The sequence below is a fragment of the Labeo rohita genome, chromosome 11, assembly GCF_022985175.1.
Source record: "Labeo rohita strain BAU-BD-2019 chromosome 11, IGBB_LRoh.1.0, whole genome shotgun sequence".
Lineage (NCBI taxonomy): Eukaryota > Metazoa > Chordata > Actinopteri > Cypriniformes > Cyprinidae > Labeo > Labeo rohita.
The window spans coordinates 27,439,234-27,459,907 of record NC_066879.1 but is presented as its reverse complement, the minus strand read 5'-3'; the positions used below and the strand labels follow the sequence as shown (position 1 = coordinate 27,459,907).

The following is a 20,674-nucleotide window of genomic DNA, read 5'->3' as shown; positions in this document are numbered from 1 at the left end:
GAGAGAAGGTGCACAGGAGATGCACATGACAGCAAAGAGACGGTTGAACCGTCTCTTGTGATAATTGCATGCGACAACTGGATAGGAGGGAATATGCCATTTGCTTGGATGTGTCTGAGCTGTTTTGACTTATGTAGTTCATTGTGTGGAAATGTGTTTGTGTGTTATGAGTCTGCATGAGAACGTAGGCATATTTGTTAGTGGCTGGCAAATATACTTTTTTTCTTAATGTTTAATGCTGATATCTAATATATATTGTGAAGTGTAGGATTACAAGTACAAAAAATAAATAAATAAATAATAAAAAAATGAACATTTGGAGGGGGAGTAATGGCAATAGAATTAATAGAATTGAATAGAATCTTAGTTTTGGAGAAATCTACAGTATCTTTATTGTAAAATCTAAGACTAGTTCTAAGACTGTTTTTCTAATTGAATAGAATTTTATTTTTGGAGTAATGGCTGCTGAAAATTCAGCTTTGTCAAATATACATTTTTGTGGGCAAATATAAATTTTTGTATTATTATCATTACTTTAGTGCTGATATCTACAGTATCTTAATTGTACAGTCTAAGACTACAACTTTAGCCATTAATATGTTTTTTAAGATACTGGAAAAGCACACGTCAGGACGTGTCAAAACTTCTCCAGGGCCCCAAAACACCCTCAGATCCCAGGGGTTTAAAAAAAAAAAATATATATATATATATATATTTCTAATTGAATAGAATTTTAATTTTGGAGTAATGGCTGCTGAAAATTCAGCTTTGTCAAATATACATTTTGGTGGGCAAATATAATTTTTGTAGTGCTGAAATCTACTGTATATTTATTGTAAAGTCTAAGACTACAAATAAAAAAAAAAGAAACTATTTTTCTGATTGAATAGAATTTTATTTTTGGAGTAATGGCTGCTGAAAATACATTTTGGTGGGCAAGTATACATTTTATTATTATTATTATTTTTAGTGCTGATATCTACAGTATCTTAATTGTAAAGTCTAAGACAAGTAAAAAGTAAAAAAAAAATCTAAATGAATAGAATTTTATTTAAGTAATAGCTGCTGAAAATTTAGCTTTGTCAACTATACATTTTGGTGGGCAAAATATATATATTTTTAATGCTGAAATCTACAGTATATTTATTGTAAAATCTAAGACTACAAGTAAAAAAAACTATTTTTCTAATTGAATAGAATTTTAATTTTAGAGTAATGACTGCTGAAAATTCAGCTTTGTCAAATATACATTTTTGTGGGCAAATATACATTTTTGTATTATTATTATATATAAATATTTTTTTAGTGCTGATATCTACAGTATCTTAATTGTAAAGTCTAATACTACAAGTATGGATTGTTCCTTTAAATGCAAATGAGCTCTGCTCGCAACGCATCTCTCTTCTCTCTGTGGAGTGACGAGCTGTGCTCAGAGAGATTGTTTACTTTAGCCACATTTAGCGCGTTTAGCCACAAAACTTGCTAACTAGCACGTTATTAGGAAAGGTGATTGCAGAGATTCATTAAAAAACCCTTGTACTCACTTCTGCTGTAGGTGAAACTGGATCACGAATGATTTGCGCGAACATAGACACATTTATGTAGATCGGGAGGCGCATTCCCTTCACAAACAAACGTAATCTACTGCATCTTCAGCAGCTCAGATGTCAGGAGTAAATTACGACCACTATGTTCATTATTACATCCAACAACAGAACACCTCAATGGCTCAATCTGAGATATTCTTGTCTAACTTACATCCCTGCTCCGGCATCGATGCAGCGCAGAGAGCCATTTATAGGATGCTTCAACAAGCCGTGGGGCAGCTGGTATAGACAAGCATAGAGTGGCCACATCAGACCTGTAACGTGACGCAGACGTGTGCAGTATAGGGCGTCAAAACACATGCCTTCACTAGAGTGGCGATCAGCTCCAGTGGCCACGCCAGAGCTGTAACGAGCCACAGACGTGTGCAGTAAGAGATTTATTCATCATACAGTGTATTTAGCTTCACTTATAACGCAAGTGTTTTTATAAAATGCGTAAACTTGCACTAGACTAGGCTAGGCTAATCAGTGATGATGTTCTTTGATAATGTTAATGTTCTTTGCTCGTTTTCTGTAGCTGCTTTTTGAATAACTAAGGAAATGTAAGCATTATAATTAGTAACTTACAATGTTTTTATCATGTTTTTGTCATGTTAAATATAAATTAAGTCATATTAAAAACATTAGGCTACTTTTAGCTGGTTTCGGGCAATGAAACTATGTAAATAATTAAATAAATTAACATGATAATATCATGTCGCAGGCTGACGAAAGGACCCAACACTACTGTAGCGTATTATTTTCTCACCCTTCATGCATCCTAGGTGTATATGACATCCTTCTTTCAGGCGAATGCAATCAGAGTTATATTAAAAAATATCCTGGCACTTCCAAGTTTTAGAATGGCATAGATGGGTGTTTCTCTTCATCAGTCCAAAACAAGTCCAATAAAGTGCATCCATCCATAATAAAAAAGTGCCTTACACAGCTCCTGTACCGATGCGTTTTTGTAAGAAAAATAACCATATTTAAAATGTAAGAATCACTTTAATCTAGCTTGTGCTAACAGTTGTACACGGAACTTGATGCTTTGGCAAGGGGCGTGGCAGTACTGAAAACTGTCGAAGCTGTTCGCCAATCGCAACGCACTGGGACAGCTAACTAATCACAACACATTTAGGTTTTTTGAACCACCAAACATGAGAGCATATTCTAGTAGACCCCCAAAATAAAATCAAGACTTTGTAAAAGAGCATAATAGGACCCCTTTAAATAAATTAACACTATCATGTATCAGCAATCTGGCAGGCTGACGATGGGACTGAGAGCATGAGAGCATGTTCTAGTACACCCCAAGAGCATAGTAGGACCCCTTAATAACATCATGGACACCCAATAACCTTCTCGTGCTAAAATAAAATAACTCACTCACATCCTGTTCTCTGCAGTACAGACTACGAGTGATTAATGGTTTGCTTATGCCATTTTGCAATGATGGATGGGTGGTTAACCAGCATCTTTTCTGACAGACGTGATGCACAGAAATCGTACTTTATGAGAAGATATGAAGCTTGAGCAGTCCCTGAAATCGCAAGGATAAATGTTTTTTAGCAGGTGAATTGACCTGACCAGAGCCACCTCAGGGTGTGGCTGCAGTTATTGTGTGCCTGTGAGTTTTATATGTGGCTGAGTCTCCGTTTTTGTGCTGACACCGGCAACTGGGCGTTAACGTGCATGTGCATGTACAGTATGTTCCTTGAGAACCGTGCTGAGCTGTAAAATGGCTCCCCAGTCATGCAGTCACCGAGTCCAGCATAAGGAGATTATCTGGAGAGGTGCTTTAAGAAAAGCCACAGGAAAGAAAGATACGTGGTGAGGGGTAAAAGAGATGAGAAAGGGTGGGAATAGATGAGCGAAAGCTCTTGCTGGAGCTGCTTGACATCATGCTGCCTTGTGGGGAACCCTGTCTTCTTATCAGAAATGTGTCTCTTTCTTCACCTTATGGTGACGAGACAGAAGGAGTGATGGGAGTCTCACCAATGTTTATGCAACTAAAGCACTTACTAAGAATATTTATAAAATGCCAGTTATTTTGTCCTTGTCATAGAGCTTTGTTTTCTCATCATCTGTCTAAAAACCCATAAGAACCTCACTCATCTTCTAAACACAAATTACGATATTTTTGGTGAAATCCAAGAGCTTTCTGACCCTGCATAGACAGCACTGCAACTGACTCATTCAAGGCCCAGAAAGGTAGTAAGGACAACATTAAAATAGTCCATGTGACATCAGTGGTTCAACCTTAATTTTATGAAACTATGAGAATACTTTATTCAACAGTTTCTTCTCTTAAGTGTCAATCTTTGTCATCTTGTAGCTTCATAACATTACAGTTGAACCATAAATAAGCTAATTATTTTAGGAAGAGTGTCATTTGCAGCAGGAAAGGTCGGGGGAAGCATATAAATATAAAGACCTCAAAACACCAACGAACACTGGACTAAAAATCACATAACTGAAATTTCATCATGTTTTTAAGGGTGTCTACTGGAATTTTATCTGCTCTCAGTCTGTTTAGAGCATCATGGGAAGTGTAGTCAGAAACGGTCCCCTCTACGTCAGCACTTGCACCTCCTAGTCACAAGGGGGCCTAGTCTCATTACAAATGATGGAGCAGGTCTCCAACGGTGGCTGTAGGGGACAGGCAAGACCTGAGGGGAGATTTTCATTTTTCATGTCTGAACTTTTACTTCACTGCTTTTCAAAGTGAGGTCATGGTGATATTCTCCTCTCACCCGTTGCCTTTGAGTGTCCAATGACAGCAATCTGTTTTACTGATGCATTACTGTACTGTACTGCCAGAGCCCTCCAGCATTGGCCCAGTCTGGCCTCCAGCCCAAACATGCTGTTGTTATTTCTCATTAGATAAGTTGCTTCACTAAAAGCTATGTTGGTTAAGTGTCCTTATTCAAGCTCAATTATTCCTTCAGTGACTTTCTAGAGCTCCAGTAACAAGTTCAGGATAAAGCTGCTCATTTAGCTTGGTATGTTCATTGTGTGTGTTTTTTAATAGAGACTGTAGTGCTGCTCTCCTGCAATCTCCGTTTCTCAGAACCAGATTCTAACTTGGCATAGATTTGTTACTGTTTCCTTGACAACTGCATTTAAGTGCAGTGTGTTTGAACTGACTCAACCAGCCAGGATGTTCTGAAGATGTAAGGTTGGTAATTAGTTCTCGGTTGAACTAAAACAACATTTTAGATGAGATTTTGCCCTTTCAAAATACCGCTTGTGCTGTGATCTTACAATTGTTTGAAATTGTTTAAACTAGTTTTAATGTCATCCTGCATCCTGATTGACTGTACCGTCATTTTGTGAGTGTAGCACTATTTGTTAACTTTTACAAAAACATTTATGTATTTATTTATTCTTTTTTTTATTTACTCATTGCACTTTCAAATTGGTAAATCTGATCTGAATCTGTGGTTTTTCATGAATCAAACCAGAGGTTTTAAATAGATAGTTTACCCAAAAAATTAAATTCTGTTTTTACTCACCCTCATGTCGTTCCAAACCCGTAAGACCTTCATTCATCGTCGGAACGCAAGTTATGATATTTTGATAAAATACAAGAGCTTTTTAATGACTTTATTCTAGGACTACAACGATTCCCGATTCTATTAGAGTATTTGATTTTAAAAAATCCTCGATTGCATTTTGCTTGGGAAGAGTAATCGGCAAAATTCCGGAAGTGGCGTATTCCACATATTAAACCCATTTAAAAATCATAACGCATAATGCTATTAAGAATGGTACAATTCAATTAAATATATGCAATGCAAGTTTAATATATGCGCTTTAATTATTTACATGCGTGCAGGTTACGTTTGTGCATCTCAGAGCAGCTCCGTTCACAATAAATGCTGCTATACAAACTGTTATCATTTACATGTATGGAGCATCTCAAACTCTGCGTGTTGTTGTTGTGAGTTTATTATAACGTTCATCTGGGAACGCAATGTGCGCCATTTCATCAGATTTGTAAGGTAAATCATATATAAGCCTACGCGAACACAGGAGAATATATCAGTATCTTTCTCAGTATGCTAACTGTTAATTGCAATTTCAAAATAAAAGCTCAAACCCTCACTCTGAGTTTACACGTTTTGATGTCCACATGTTCAAGGAATTACAGTGGTTGCAACATTTCTTTCATAAAGAAATGGGCAATTATTATTTTTAGATTAAGTGGACATTTGAATTAAGTTTTGCATCAATAATACACAAGGATCAGATTGCGCTGTAACGTAGTGTGTGTGTGTGTGTGTGTGTGAATGTGAATGTGTGAGTGTGTCCCAGCGCTGGGGTTGCATGGGTTAGTGCACTCTCAGGGCTGGGTTGCAGCAGGAAGGGCATCCGGTGCAAAACGTGTCAGATCGGCTTTGTGGATCACTCCGCTGTGGTGACCCCTGAAAAGGGCTGCAAGCCAAAGGAGAGAGAGAGATTGCGCTGTAACATGTAAAAACAATCGCCAGGCCGTTGTCGCCCTCTGCAGGCATTTGTTATGATGCACAATGTACATTGGCTCTATTGTTTGTAAAACATTATGGTTTTTTAACAGTTTTTTTCATTAAAATCATATGCTTACTTGATTCTGATACTTTACTTTTAATAATTATTATTGCCTCATCACTATTATATGTGTAACGGAGTGCGCAGAGATGAAGCGTGAAGCGGGCAGATCCAATTGCATACTTTTATTTAAAGGACGAGACAAAGACATGGTCAAGACAGGCAGGGTCAGACAGAGGCAAACAGGTGTATAGACAGCAAGACAAAGAGTAATCCGTAACACAGGCGAGGGTCAATCCACGGCAAACGTTATCCAAAGGGCGAGACAATAGAATAATCCAGACAGGCGAGGGATTCAAAAGGCAGGTGGCGAAGCAGACATGACGATATAACAATGCAAAGGATCAAGACTCGGATGAATAGGAAGAAGACTAGACTAGACTAGTAAACACGACTGAAAATAGACTGACTTCGGATCTGTACAGTTGCTAACACACACACATATAGTGTTAAACGCAAACCAATACTCGGCAGTGACTGACAGGAAGATCGGGGTTTAAATAGTGTCTCTGATTGGTTACAGGTGATGGCCACAATGGCTGATGGGGAACGTAGTCCGGGATGTGGTGTAACAGTTAGTGAGATGTAAATGTCATAGCGACCTTTGGTGGCAGACAGACTGACGTTCAGGTGTGGGTTCGTGACATATGCATTTATGTCATTTTTAGGCTATTGTTTACTTAGTTCTACAAATAAAATAATTATCGGATTACTCTATTAATCGGCAGAATAATCGACAGATTACTTGATTACCAAAATAATCGTTAGTGACAGCGCTACTTTGTTCAGCACTTTCATCTCTTCTAAATCAGTCTTCGATACGCGTTAACGAGAGTATCACAACGTATACGTGTGGTGCTACTTTTGCAGGAGCCTGTGTTCTGATGTAGAACGTTCATCTCTCTTAGTTCATCATCTGTATATTCTGGTTCAAATAAGTCAGGCTTGGCAAAAAATTGGAAGTCATCCTCGCTGTCGAAATCTTCAGACATTTTTACCACTGTTTTATGTACAGGTTCTACATCAGAACGCCGGCTCCTGCATCAGCAGCACCACACGCATGTCGCGTTACTCTCTTGAACGCACGTCGAAGACTGACATGTAACAGAAGAAATTGTTGAATGAAGTTGTTATTTTTGTTTTCTTTGCACACAAAAAGTATTCCCATCGCGTCATAAAATTAATTTTGAATCACTGATTTCACATGGACTATTTTAACTTATTTTAACCTTGAACGTGTCAGTTGCATTGCTGTCTATGTAGGTTAAGAAGGTCTTGGATTTCATCTAAAATATCGTAATTTGTGTTCTAAAGATGAACGAAGGTCTAATGGGTTTGGGATGACATGAGGGTGAGTAATTAATGACAGAATTTTACTTTATGGGTGAACTATCCCTTTAAATTATAGTCATAATACAAAAATAATTATCAGGATTTTGGTATTGGCTGGAATTTTAGAATTTTATAGTTTGCATAGCAAATTATCTGCTTAGCCAAGATAATTTGGTTTTTGATATTGATCTCCCTATTGTTTTAACTGGGATCTGTTGAGGCTGGGATACCCTCATCTTCACTGGAACTACTTTGGCTTTCCTCCATTGATCTGGTTCTAAGTGCACGTTCTTGTACCGCCCTGGTAAAAATCTTTGTGCTTTCCTTTATTCCAGCCATTAACAGCCACATGTGGGATTCTCCAGTGTCAGGCACCTGTGATATCCAGTGCTAGTGCATCCCATTGGGTGTTTTGTTTTGCAGTTCCACTTCCTGTTTTTCTTACCTCTCATCCAGTCTCCTCCACAGCATGTCTCTTAGCCTAATCATGTCCCCACATGGTCCCAGCAGACGTCTGTCACTCTTCATCTTCTCTCTAACCAAACACACTTCTCCCAGATCAATTTAGCCTTTCAGCACACGCAAGTCTGGACTAGAGGATCTTCTCCTGCTTTTCCTTAAACATCCGGACTGTTTTCTGTTAATTTCAAAATGCTAAGCATCTACAAAATGTGGAATTCTAGTACTTCTATGTCTGTTGGGTGAAATGGTGTGGTTTAAGACATGACAGTGGGAAGAAAAACAGTAGAAAAAGACACACAAATAAAGATGAAGGGCTTATTTTCTGCAGAGTGAGCTCTGCTTCAATATCCATTCACATCTTCTCTGTGCCTTGGAACATGGTTAGGGTTTTTTCTTCTGCTTCTTGGAAACTTTTTTCCGGGTAAAGCTTTTGGGAGGACCATTTTACTGTCACATTTACTTAAAAAAGCCTTTGAGCTGTGTGTTGTGAGCTGAACAGTGCCTGTATGTCTAACCCAGAAACAGAAGAATATGATGCTAATCCCCTTCCCTTTATAGCAGCTTCTGTTTTTGTTTGCAGACAAGTTGCTGTATTATTGGCTTGTATATCAGTGCAAGTATATGTCTTGCTATAGAACTACTGCCTAATGTCATTTGAGGTTTTTATGAAAGCAATTTTGTGTTAATTAACTTGGCTCGGGGCTTGATTCGTCACAGATCCATGTATCACGTCAGATACTGGACCACTTCATGCACTTGACACATTCTAAGAGTTAGGGTGCACTTTTCCCCCCCTTTATTATTATGTAGCACAGTGGAGATTTTGATTCAAAAACAGAGGAAGAGAGAGGATAAAAAGTGGCTTCAGGACATGACCCAGGTCATTACTCTATTGCTCCTTGATCTATTATTGTGGTGTCATTCATGTCAGATTTACCTGCCCCTAAATGTCACATAAAAAACAAAACAAGCTAGGGTTGGTCATGTTATATGTTGCTCAGTCTCTTTCTGTCTAAGTGGGCAGTTCCGATTCATACTGTGTGAGAGAAATATTAAGTGAGATCTCATTAAAAAGATAGTTCACCCAAAAAATGAAAATTAGCCCATTATTTACTCACCCTCTGGGCATCCAGACAAATGGAATCAGAGTTATATAAAATGATCCCGGCTTTTCCAAGCTATATCTTGCCAATGGACGGGTGTTTCTCTTCAACAGTCCAAAACAAGTCCAATAAAGTGCATCCATCCATAATAAAAAGTGCCTCACATGGCCCCGGGAGGTGAATAAAGGGCTCCTGTAGCGAATCAATGCATTTTTGTAAGAAAAATATCCATATTTATAACATAATATTTACTTTAATCTAGCTTGAGCCAACTGGTCATACATGGAAGCAGCTCCGGGAGGATGACGTAGGACATCGGTGGTGCACATGTGCCTGTCTTGTCTTGTGAAAACCAACGTTTGTTTATAGGAGAAAAGGAAGCAAATTTTCCCTACTTTAGCAAAGGAAAACCAGTCTCCTCTTGGTTTATATCAAAATCCTCAGACATTTTCCTTGCTTCCATGTACGACCAATTGCATTGATTTGCTACAGGAGGCTTTTTTATTCATGCCCCAAAGCTGTGTAAGGCACTTTTATGGATGGATGCACTTTATTGGACTTGTTTTGGACTGTTGAAGAGAAACACCTACCCATTGCCAGCTTGGGAGAGTCAGGATAATTTTTAATATAACTCTGATTGCATTCGTCTGAAGGAAGGAAGACATATACACCTAGCTGTCTATCTATCTATCTATCTATCTATCTATCTATCTATCTGTCTGTCTGTCTGTCTGTCTGTCTGTTTATCTATCTATCTATCTATCTATCTATCTATCTATCTATCTATCTATCTATCTGTCTGTCTGTCTGTCTGTCTGTCATTCTGATCCATCTATCTGTCTATCTATCTATCATCATCTATCTGCCTGTTGTTCTTTTCTGTCTGTCTGTCTGTCCGTCCGTCTGCCTGTTGTTCTGTTCTGTCTGTCTGTCTATCTGTCTATCTGCCTATTTATCTATTTATCTATAATAATAATAATACATTTGACACTGCGCAATAAGTTACAAACAAGACAAAAGATAACAAACAAGAAATCCCATATACACAGACGAAACTTAGAAATGTAGGAGTAAACAATTAAAATTTAGGTGAGATATGCAATTGTAAACAAATAAGACTTGAGTCTGGATTTGAAAGGAGATAGTCAATATTTTTGATGTCTGGTGGTAGTGAATTCCAGAGCCGGGGAGCAGAGCAACAAAATGCCCTGCTGCCCATAGTAGAGAGACGAGCACAAGGAACAGTAAGATGAAGAGAGGAAGCATATCGAAGAGAACGAGAGGGAGTATGGATGTGGAGAAGATCAGAAGATCGAAGGGGCAAGATCATGAATAGCCTTAAAAGTGAACAAGAGAATTTTAAAATCAATCCAAAACTTAACCGGAATCCAGTGAAGTTGCTGCAAAACAGGGGTGATGTGGTGAAAGGGGGGGGATTCTGGCGATAATACGGGCTGCTGAGTTTTGAAGAAACTGAAGCTTATAAAGGGATTTGTGGGGAAGACCAAAAAGAAGAGAATTACAATAATCGATGCGGGAGATGACAAGACTGTGAACAAGAATAGCAGTAGTAAGAGGGTTAAGGGAGGGGCGAAGGCGGTTAATATTATGCAGTTAAAAATAAGCGGACGGGGTGATATTGTTAATATGTGATTGTAATGACAGTGTACTGTCCAGGATGACACCCAAACTCTTAATCTGAGTGGAAGGAGCAACAGTGGAATTATCGATTGAAAGAGAAAAAGTCTTGGTTTTGGATAACGTTGATTCAGTGCCAATTAGAAGAAATTCCATTTTGTCACTGTTTAATTTGAGGAAATTGGAGGACAGGATTTAAGCTCAGTGAAACAGTCAGCGAGGGCAGAAGGAGGGAGAGTGGAATTAGGTTTGCTGGAGAGGTAGAGTTGGGTGTCATCTGCATAACAGTGGAATAGAATGTCATATTTGCGGAAGATATTGCCAAGAGGAAGAAGATAAATAATGAAAAGAAGGGGTCCCAGGACAGAGCCCTGAGGCACACCAGTATTAACGGGGGAAAGTTGGGAACTAAAAGATTGTAACTAAACAAACTGAGTGCGCCCTGAAAGATAAGATTTAAACCAGTCTAAAGGTGTGTGAGTGATGCCAATAGAGATTAGCCTAATGAGAAGGATGGAGTGAGAAATAGTGTCAAAGGCCGCACTCAGATCAAGAAGGATGAGAATAGTGGCTAAACCAGAATCGGCTGCCATAAGGAGGTCATTAGTGATTTTTATGAATGCAGTTTCTGTACTTCTGTATATTGATTCTGTTGATCGGTCTGTGTGTCTGTCTATAATACAATTTTAAATCTTTTTTTGGAAAAATATATTATAATTAAATGAATATTAAATATCAGAAATATTCTTTGTAATTTTTATCATAAATGGATGGATTGTTTTTTTATTGTAAAAAAAAAAAAAAATAAATAAATAAATAATAAAATAATAAAAATGGCTGCCAGTAGAATAAGATAATTGTGCTTATTCTCTGGATTCCTGGAGAATATAAACAGAATAAAATATAAATAGTCATAAGATCAAATTCATTGTAAGTTAGAGTTATCAAAATGCTCTTGGTTATTTTGTGCATTTCTGACCTTTTGGGAGTGGAATAAAATATGTAATAAGATCAAATTCATCCTAAGTTATAATTATCTAGCTATTATTATTATACTATTATATGGTATGATATTATACTAGTGTCACAATACCTGAGGAGGAAGGTGCAACACAACGATGGAATGCAATGTAAAGTATTTAATATAATCCACACAGTTAAATCCACAAAAGGGAGACAGGAACATACGTATTCATTGACGAGACCGGACACAAAGCATTGAACTCAAACAACTTATAAAGGGTGGCTAAGGATACACAAACAGGTGATGGTGATTAAATAATAAATGACAATAACAAGGACAGGAACACTATATATGGGCACATGAGGGAAAAAACAATACAGATAGTACAGGGGTGTGACAGTACTCCCCCCTCCCGGAAGGCGCAAACTCGCACCGTAGAGAACAACAACAACAACAACAACAACAACAACAACAACAACAAAAAAAACAGGGATGGACGGAGGGGAGTTAGGAGGTGGACAAAGGAATGGACGTGGGATGGCAACAGGAAGTCAGTGTAGGAGGAGGCTGTGGCGGAGGACGGACTCCCGGGAGGAGGACAACAAACAAAGTCTATGGTGGTGACGATGGAGGGAGGAGCCAGGGAGTAGACAGAAGGGTCCAGGGTGGATCAGATGGAGGAAGAAGCCAGGGAGGAGAAAGAGGGGTCCAGGGCGGATCAGCCATGATGGCAGCCCACGGCGGAGCCGACAGAGCCATGGTGGAGGAAGGGCTGACGACTCCAGAGGGGCGACCGACGGTGGCGGAGAAAGTGGAGGTGGAGTCCGAGGCGGAGACGGAGAGTCCAGGCGGAGCCGGAGTGACAGAGGCCTGAGGCGGAGCTGGAGGGAGGGAGGAGCTCAACAGAGCCGGTGTGACGAGGCGCAGCCAGAGGAGTGGAATCCTGAGGCGATGGCGGGACGACGACCGACCAAGGCGGAGCCTGGAGGGACGTGGGAGCCCAGTGGTGCTAGTGGGCCAACGGGCGACGGTGGAGACGAGGGAGCCAGGAGCCGTGGTGAGCCGTTGGGTCTGAGGGCCAAAACTCCAGGACTCAGAGGCGGAGGCGAGGGATCCTCCAGCCACAACGCGCCAAATAAAACTGGTAGACCCGCGGCGAACCCACCGCACAGATGGTGGCCTGGGGGTGAGCAGTGAGGCTGTCAGAAGACAGAGGTGGTGTGGCTGAGGCAGGGATAAGTGGATGAGGCAAGAGAGGGAGGGTGGGATGGGAAATTCAGGCAGGCAGACAGAGTGTTCAGACGAGGATGGGAGAAGGATGGGTAACTCGCTATCAAAGTCTATTAAAACTCCCGAGTCCAGGGTTTGCCCATGCCCAGCGGCGGTGTAGTGGGCGGGGCTTTCCACAGCCCCCTCACGCTCCACTGTAACTCCCTCCATCACGTGTGATGTAGCCAGCTCTCGCACCTGGTCAGACAGGACGGGCTCTTGCTCCGCAGCGATCCTCAGCTCTGTCGCTCCACTTGGGGATGGCTTGTCGGTCGTGTTGGGCTCAGGCTGTCCGTGCGTGGTGGGCCGGGCTCATGCTCGAGGGTGATGGTGGGCTGGTCCTCTGGGTCAGGAGTGGGGCTGGTGTCGTCGTCCGCGATGTTCACAGTCAGCGAAGATTGGCAGAACACCAGCACCCACACCACAAAGGCTGCAAGGCTCTCTTAAGGACCGTTCTGGACAGCTGCGCTCGTGTGGCGGTGTTAAGTCCAGTGTGATAGAACGTGCAGAAGCAGCTGTCCGGGTAATGTGTTAGGTTGGCCAGAAACACAAAGTCTGTGGTGTGGTCCAGCAGGAGGACGAGGACGGCAGGGTCATTCATAACAGCAGGGAAAAAATAAAACACTGATTGAAAACGAAAAAATAAAATACGCTGCTTTACTGTTTGTGGTCCGGCCTTCTGTCACAATACGTGAGGAGGAAGGCGCAACACATCGATGAAATGCAATGTAAATGCAATGTCTTTAATATAATCCACAAAGGGAGACAGGTACACACATATTCATTGACAAAGCATTGAACTCAAACAACTTTTAAAGGGTGGCTAATGATACACAAACAGGTGATGGAGATTAACTAATAATGACAATAACAAGGAAAGGAACAGGAACACCATGTATGGGCACATGAGGGAAAAACCAATACAGATAGTCCAGGGGTATGACAACTAGCAACTCTAAATGATCTAAAAATATATATATATATATATATATATATATTTTTTTTTTAACTTTGACAGCATTTAAAACATTTTGTAAAGATGTCCTTGCAGCCCCTGCACCCACATTTGAATACCTCTGTGTTAGAATATGGAAATATTTTGGTTCATTATAAACTGTTTAAAATGTTTAGGCTTAATTTAGGATGAACTGCTTCCTGCTTAAGCCTGTCTCATGTCTTTTTTTTTTTTTTTCTTTGGCTTATCTGCACTTTGTGCACAAATGTGAACTCCTAATAAAGGCCGCATGACAAAGATGGTTGTCCATCTCCAAATAAAACCATGTCAGTCGACACCAATGCTGGTCAGAGTAGAGTAGAGTAGTCCCTCCATGGGAATGTTTTGATGAAGCCATTACAAGATTTGGATGTCAGTGACGGGAGGCCAGGTTTTGATCTCTCTCTGTCTCCATGTAAGCAGTAAACGCTCTATTAAAACTCTCTGTTTGTGTCCCTCCTGTCTTCATTCTCTGTTGTCTCTCTCTCCTCCGACACATCTCTATCTTTATCCTGTCCCTAGTTCTATTTCCCTCTCCGTTTGCACTGTGTAGCATCCTTTTTTCCTGCTCCACTCCCTCTCCTACCCCTATTTACTCACCCCCTCCATGTCTCTCTCTCAGTCTCTTTCTCTCGTTTCCATGTGGGTATCAGTCCGCAGAGTTGTGCGCCGCTGTCTGCTAGGCAGAGCCGGCATCGAAGACTTTAATTTATTCTCTAGCTTACTGTCATCCATCAGGGATTTAGAGACAGAGTTCTGTTCTCTCTCTGTCTCTCTCTCTTTCTCTCTCTCTCTCTCGGTTTCCACCCTCCCCTTCTCTCCTCGCTGCGGGGGGCTCGCAGATCCAAACCAGATTCTGATATGATTCTTGCGAGATGAACCTCACCTCTCCGAAGATCCAACTACACAATGGGATCTACTTTAGCACATACATGTATCAGGTAGGTGAGGGGCGGTGACCCATCCTGCCATTGGCTGGCTGCTTAAACATGCACGAGGTGCTTCTGAATGGTGCGTCAGCTGTCCGAGGTGTTCCTCGTTAAAGCCTTTTGCCTACATGGGAATTCTTGTGCGGAGTCATTTCGAAAAGAGTTTGCAGAAAGGAACGCAGACTAAGTGGCTGTTTGACTTGCTTACATTGCAGGTTCAGGGAGCATTAATTAACTCAAAGCAGGGAAACAGGCCACTCTCAATGGCGTATTTAAACTTTAGTGTGTGAAAGTGTGTATGTGTGTGTTGAAAGTGTTATGTGTGAGGTATTTATGTTTGTATGGTTTCCTAGTAAAGATATAATCCCTAAACAGGATATAAGGCTTATTTAGAGAATCTCTTCTTCTATTTTTATTTTAAACTTAATTGGTTTGTTTTTCATACCTAGTTGACAGATTTGTTGATTTATGCATGAACCTAACTAACATAAACTTGAGATTTAATTTCCTTAAAAGTCTTAATATATTATGCAGTTTTCCTTTTCAAGTAAATTGATCTTGTATTAAAGGGATAGTTCACACAAAAATGATAATTTTCTCATTAATTAATACCCTCATGTTTTTCCAAACCCATAAGACCTTTTAATTAAGATATTTTTGATGAAATCTGAATGGTTCAACCCTAATTTCATGAAGCTAACGAGAATACTTTTTGTGGGCAAAGAAAACAAAATGAACAACTTTATTTAACTTTTTTTTCTTCATTCTTTGCTGTGTGTGTGTGTGGTGCTGCGAATTTTTTTTTTTTTTTTTTCCCCATAGTTGACAGTCTTGTTCACAGTTGAGCTCAACTTTATATAAAGTGGCCTTTTGAGTATCTGTACACACTGTTCCATACTGTCATTATTACCGTGCCAGATCCACATTTAGGCCCAGTTCAGTGGCATCTTTCGGTGTCCAGTATGTGTGTTACTGCTAATTAAAGACAAGCTGTTGTCTTCGGTGCTATGCTTCTAAATGACAGCTGTCTGTATGTGATGTTGACTGTTGTGTGTAGGCTTGTTACAGTGCTTGCAAGGCAATTAGCAGTTGGTCTTTTCATTGTTAACCTTCTATAGCCGCCCTTACAAAGGACTGGTGTTGCATTATGTGTCATACACAGCTGAAACAAGTTGCACACTAATGAGTGTCATGTCAGAAGCAATGGAATAAACATTTAATTTACATAAAGCCAAAGCCTGAAACTTAAAACTTGCTGACCAACATAGTTTTCTTGGAATTATACTGACATGTATTGTCGTGAGAATAAAAAAAAAAATCACCCATAATTATTTTATGCATTATTTTTTAACTGAAGAAGACCAATTGATCTATAAAAACATCTCTGAAAGTAAAGGTTTCTCTGAGATTTTAATTTTAATTGACATTAATTGTATCTTTTTTAAGGTAAACGTTTCTAGCAAACCTTAAAGAGATAGGGACATTTAAAGGGATATTTCACCCAAAAATGAAAATTACCCCATGATTTACTTACCCTCCTAGGTGTATATGACTTTCTTCTTTCAGACGAATACAATCAGAGTTATATTAAAAATATCCTGGCTCTTCCAAGCTTTATAATGGCAGTGAATGGGTGTTGAGATTTTGAAGTCCAATAAAGTGCATCTATCCAGCATAAAAAGTACTTCACATGGCTCCGAGGGGTTAATAAAAGCCTTCTGAAGTGAACTGATGTGTTTGTGTAAGAAAAATTCCCATATTTAAACCTTTACAAACTCTAATCTCTAACTTTCGCTAACTGTCGTACGTACGCTCACAAGAGAATGATGTTCCAGTGGATGACGTACAACATAGGCATAGCATAAGCTCTGGTGAGAATATGCTAGTCTTTGGAGAACCAAGTTTTGTTTGCTTATATTGAAATCCTTCAACATTTTTCTTTACAATTCCAATTTTTTTTATTTCTAATTCATGACTGGCATTTTGTTTTGCTCTCTCCTCTGCGCTTCCGCTTCGCCTACGTCCTAAGTCATCCGCTGGAACGTCACTCTCTCAAATACACGTACAACCGTTAGCGTAAGCTAGAGATTATGTCTTATAAAGTTTTAAATATGGATAATTTTCTTACCAAATGCATCAGAAGGCCTTTATTAACCCCCCCGGAGCTGCGTGGAGCACTTTTTCTGATGGATGGATGCACTTTATCGCACTTCAAAATCTCAAAACCCATTCACTGACATTATAAAGCTTACAGGACATTTTTACATATAACTCTGATTGTATTCGTATAAAAGAAGAAAGTCATATACACCTAGGATGGCTTAAAGGTGAGTAAATCATGGGGTAATTTTCGGTTTTAGGTGAACCATCCCTTTAAAAGCCAGCAATTAAAAATTCGACAAACATGTACACTGTAAAAAATGACAGTGAATTTAACGGTAAAAACTGTAAAAATGCTACAGTAAAAACCTGTTAAATGGTTAACGGTAAAAGAGCATAACATTTACAGTGAATAACTGTAAATTGTCATTTACAGAATTCCCTGTGTTACATTTTTTTAAATTTGATGTTTTTTTGTTGTTGAAATAACTCTTTCTTCTTAGTTTTCCTTAGCTGTTTTGTACATTAGGGTTGTATGTTACATCTAATGTTGTTAAATTAATGTTTATTTCCTTATTTCAGTTTCATGTGTGTTACCATGATGGTTTTTAGTGTTTGTGTGCATGATACTGTGCACCTATACACTGTAAAAAATAAAGAACACAATTTGTTGAGTTAGCTTCAAATAATTTGTTACCCTGCTGCCTGAAAATTTGAAGTTCAGTCAACTAAAATAAGTTTAGTCAACTTGAAATGTTAAGTTGTACTAAGTAACAACTTAGATATTTGTGTTTGCTAAACTTAACAGATGGGTAAGTAACCCAGCTGCTTTAAAATTTTAAGTTGATTCAACTCAAACATCTAAGTTGTCACTTAGTATAATTTAACATCTCAAGTTGAATACATTTTTTTTTTAGTTGACTGAACTTAAAATTTTAAGGCAGCTAGGTTATAAATTATTTTAAGTTGACTCAACAAATTGTTTTTTTTACAGTGTATATGTTAATATTTAAAAGCTGTTTATGGTGCGCTTTGGTTCATCACCACCTGCTTTTGGTGGTTATCTGTGTATTACAAAGGTACAAAACAGATTTCAGTGCTTCAGTAGGTTGGTACTAAAAATATATCAGTTAATGAAATTACGGTATTTACCTGTAAATTGAAGTGAAAACCAGAAAACGTAAAACGTTTTTTTAGCGTAGATTTTACAGTGTAGTTTTGTATTACACTATGGCTCTAACTGGCTAAGCCACAAATGCCATTATGTCTAGCGATGCCCCTGGTGGTATGATTATGGATATGCTTTTATATAATGTAATGCTAATATGCTAACAATATTCACAACAGCTTGTCCGTAAACCTCTTTGCTGCATGTTTCTTTGTACATAGAGACGCAGTGTCCTGTTCCAAGACGCATTCTGAAGCCATACATACCGCAGTGAACTTTTTGAGCTTTTTCTGTCACCTGGATCCCCAGAGAGAGATACACAGAGAGAGAGATTTGGAGGGAGTCCAAGCCAGGTTTCTTGAGAGAGAAACGTTCATTTTGTTGTTTAATAATGAGGAATACATGAATGAAGTTATTTTGGTTGAGGCAGAGAACAAAAGGCGAGATGGAGGAGGTGAGTTGATATGAAAGCTGTTGGGGAGAACTGACGTCGGCTCTGTCAGGAGTTGCCATCTTCTGTGTTCTCCAGTGTATCTGATGACGGATATTCTCTCTGTGTCTCACCAAAGGCACTTTTAAGCTTGTCAAAAACAGAACATCTGTGATGCATGAAAGAGCGAAACTCTAGACAATTTTGGAAGAGCTGATTGTGTGGATGTGACCGTTCCCTTGGTCATGTTCTGTCACATCACCTGAAAGATTCGCTTTCAGTATTGGAGGCTCAGTTCAAGTCTTGTTATATCTTTACCTGTAATCCTCTCAGGCAGACTATCTAGAATGTGTATTTATATTCCTGCCGAATGCAAGTTCATGAGTTTGGTCTTGTTCTCGGTGGCCCTGATGACTGTGCTGGACGTTACTGGAGTTCACAGATGAGAATGACATCTGTCAGCACCTTCACAGCATCTGCCTCCACTGGAGTGTGACTGACAGATTGGGTCTGATGAGAGATATATCTGTTTGTGAACTCTATGTTTCACTTTCTCTGTATGTGTCTCTCTGTATGTGTTTCTCTGTCTCACTGTCTATCTCACTCGCTACATTTTCACAGCACACATCCAATATTTTGACACATATCCAGATTCATCCAATCTGTTTATACTCCGTTAAATCTTAGGTAGTGATACGCACATTCTTGGCTAAACCAAAATTTCTGGACACACTGGGATGAAAACCAAAAATGCATCATTACTCCAGTCTTCAGTGTCACATGATCCTTCAAAAGTTATTCTAATATGCTGATTTGCTCCTCAAGAAATATATAAAAGGAATGCCGGCTCCTGCGTCAGCACAAAAGCATTCTCGTAGCTTCGTAACATTACGGTTGAACCACTGACGTCACATGGATCATTTAAAAATGTCCTTACTACCTTTCTGGGCCTTGAATGTGATAGTTGTGTTGCTGTCTATGCAGGGTCAGAAAGCTCTTGGATTTCATCAGAAATATCTTAATTACGAAGGTCTTATGGGTGTGGAATGACATAAGGGTGAGTAATTAATGACAGAATTGTTATTCCTGGGTGAACTATCCCTTTAAGTATTCTAATTATGTTGCATTTGAATTTGGATTCAGTCAGACAAGATCCGACCTTTGCCAGATTTAGATGTAACTATCAGAGTTGCTTTACAGTGTGGCCTCACTGGCCTTTGTCTGTGTGGTTTTCTGTTCTTATCCTCTCTCTCTCTCTCTCTCTCTCTAACGCTAGCTGTCTCTCTCCATAATCTCTGCTTTGGGCTGTAGGATCAGAACCGGTCCCATTGAGCCGTGTCCCTGTGTCTGTGATACACTTCAGTAAATGTGCGTCCTGGCACTTTGTCAACTCAGCTTTTGTTGCCTTTGCTCCTAATTAAATTTGTGTAAGACTGATTCATACTTGAGGGCCTGTGCCAAAACCTTTTTCAGTTATCAGGTGCCTGCCTCTTCTGACATTTTTCAGAGCCACACATAATTCTATTTTTTTTTAATTACATTTCTTGGCAGATCTGTAAAGGAATGAATAACTGAGCTGGATGTTACTAAATATTTTTGATGCATTGACTTGTTCAGTGTAATGTTGCTGTTGACTTCAGTGGGTAAGTGAGATGGCAAACAAAGTTATGTGAAGGGTGATGTATGGTCAGCAAAAAGAAAAAAAAGGGTGATCAGACACTTAAAAACACCCAAAAAAACTTTTTAGAGCTTTTTCAACTTTATCTTATTTTATTATGTAACTAGATTGAATACATATATATATATTTATATATATGTTATATATATATATATGTTATATATATGTGTTATATATATTTTTTGAGTGGATCTTGTATCATCCTGTGGTGTGATTTGTGTGATTTATTAAGCAATAATGTCCGTCTGACTGTATATTATTCTTATTAACAGACTAAATATATATTTTCTGACTGTATATTATCCTTATTAACCAAAAACAGGAACATAAAAATAAAAAAAAAAGGTAAATGTCCTCACAGAATTTTACTGACATTTTCTTTAACACTAAAACACAACATATTTCTATGTGATTCAAAATATAGATAA

The 20,674-nt window shown here is 39.1% G+C and overlaps 1 protein-coding gene across 13 annotated transcripts in view; it reads left to right on the top strand.

Annotated features, from left to right (window-relative positions):
• The window catches only part of ppfia4 (PTPRF interacting protein alpha 4), a 130,873-nt gene that overhangs the window by 50,076 nt on the left and 60,123 nt on the right, over positions 1-20,674 (top strand). Inside the window, exon 1 of one of the 13 annotated variants that reach the window (XM_051122750.1) lies at positions 14,589-14,882. The exons of the other annotated variants lie outside the window; for them this stretch is intronic. Within the exon in view, the coding sequence (XP_050978707.1) occupies positions 14,817-14,882 (66 nt within the window). The 5' untranslated portion in view covers positions 14,589-14,816. Of the gene's footprint in view, positions 1-14,588; positions 14,883-20,674 lie in introns of those variants that run through there. 13 annotated transcript variants of the gene reach the window in all.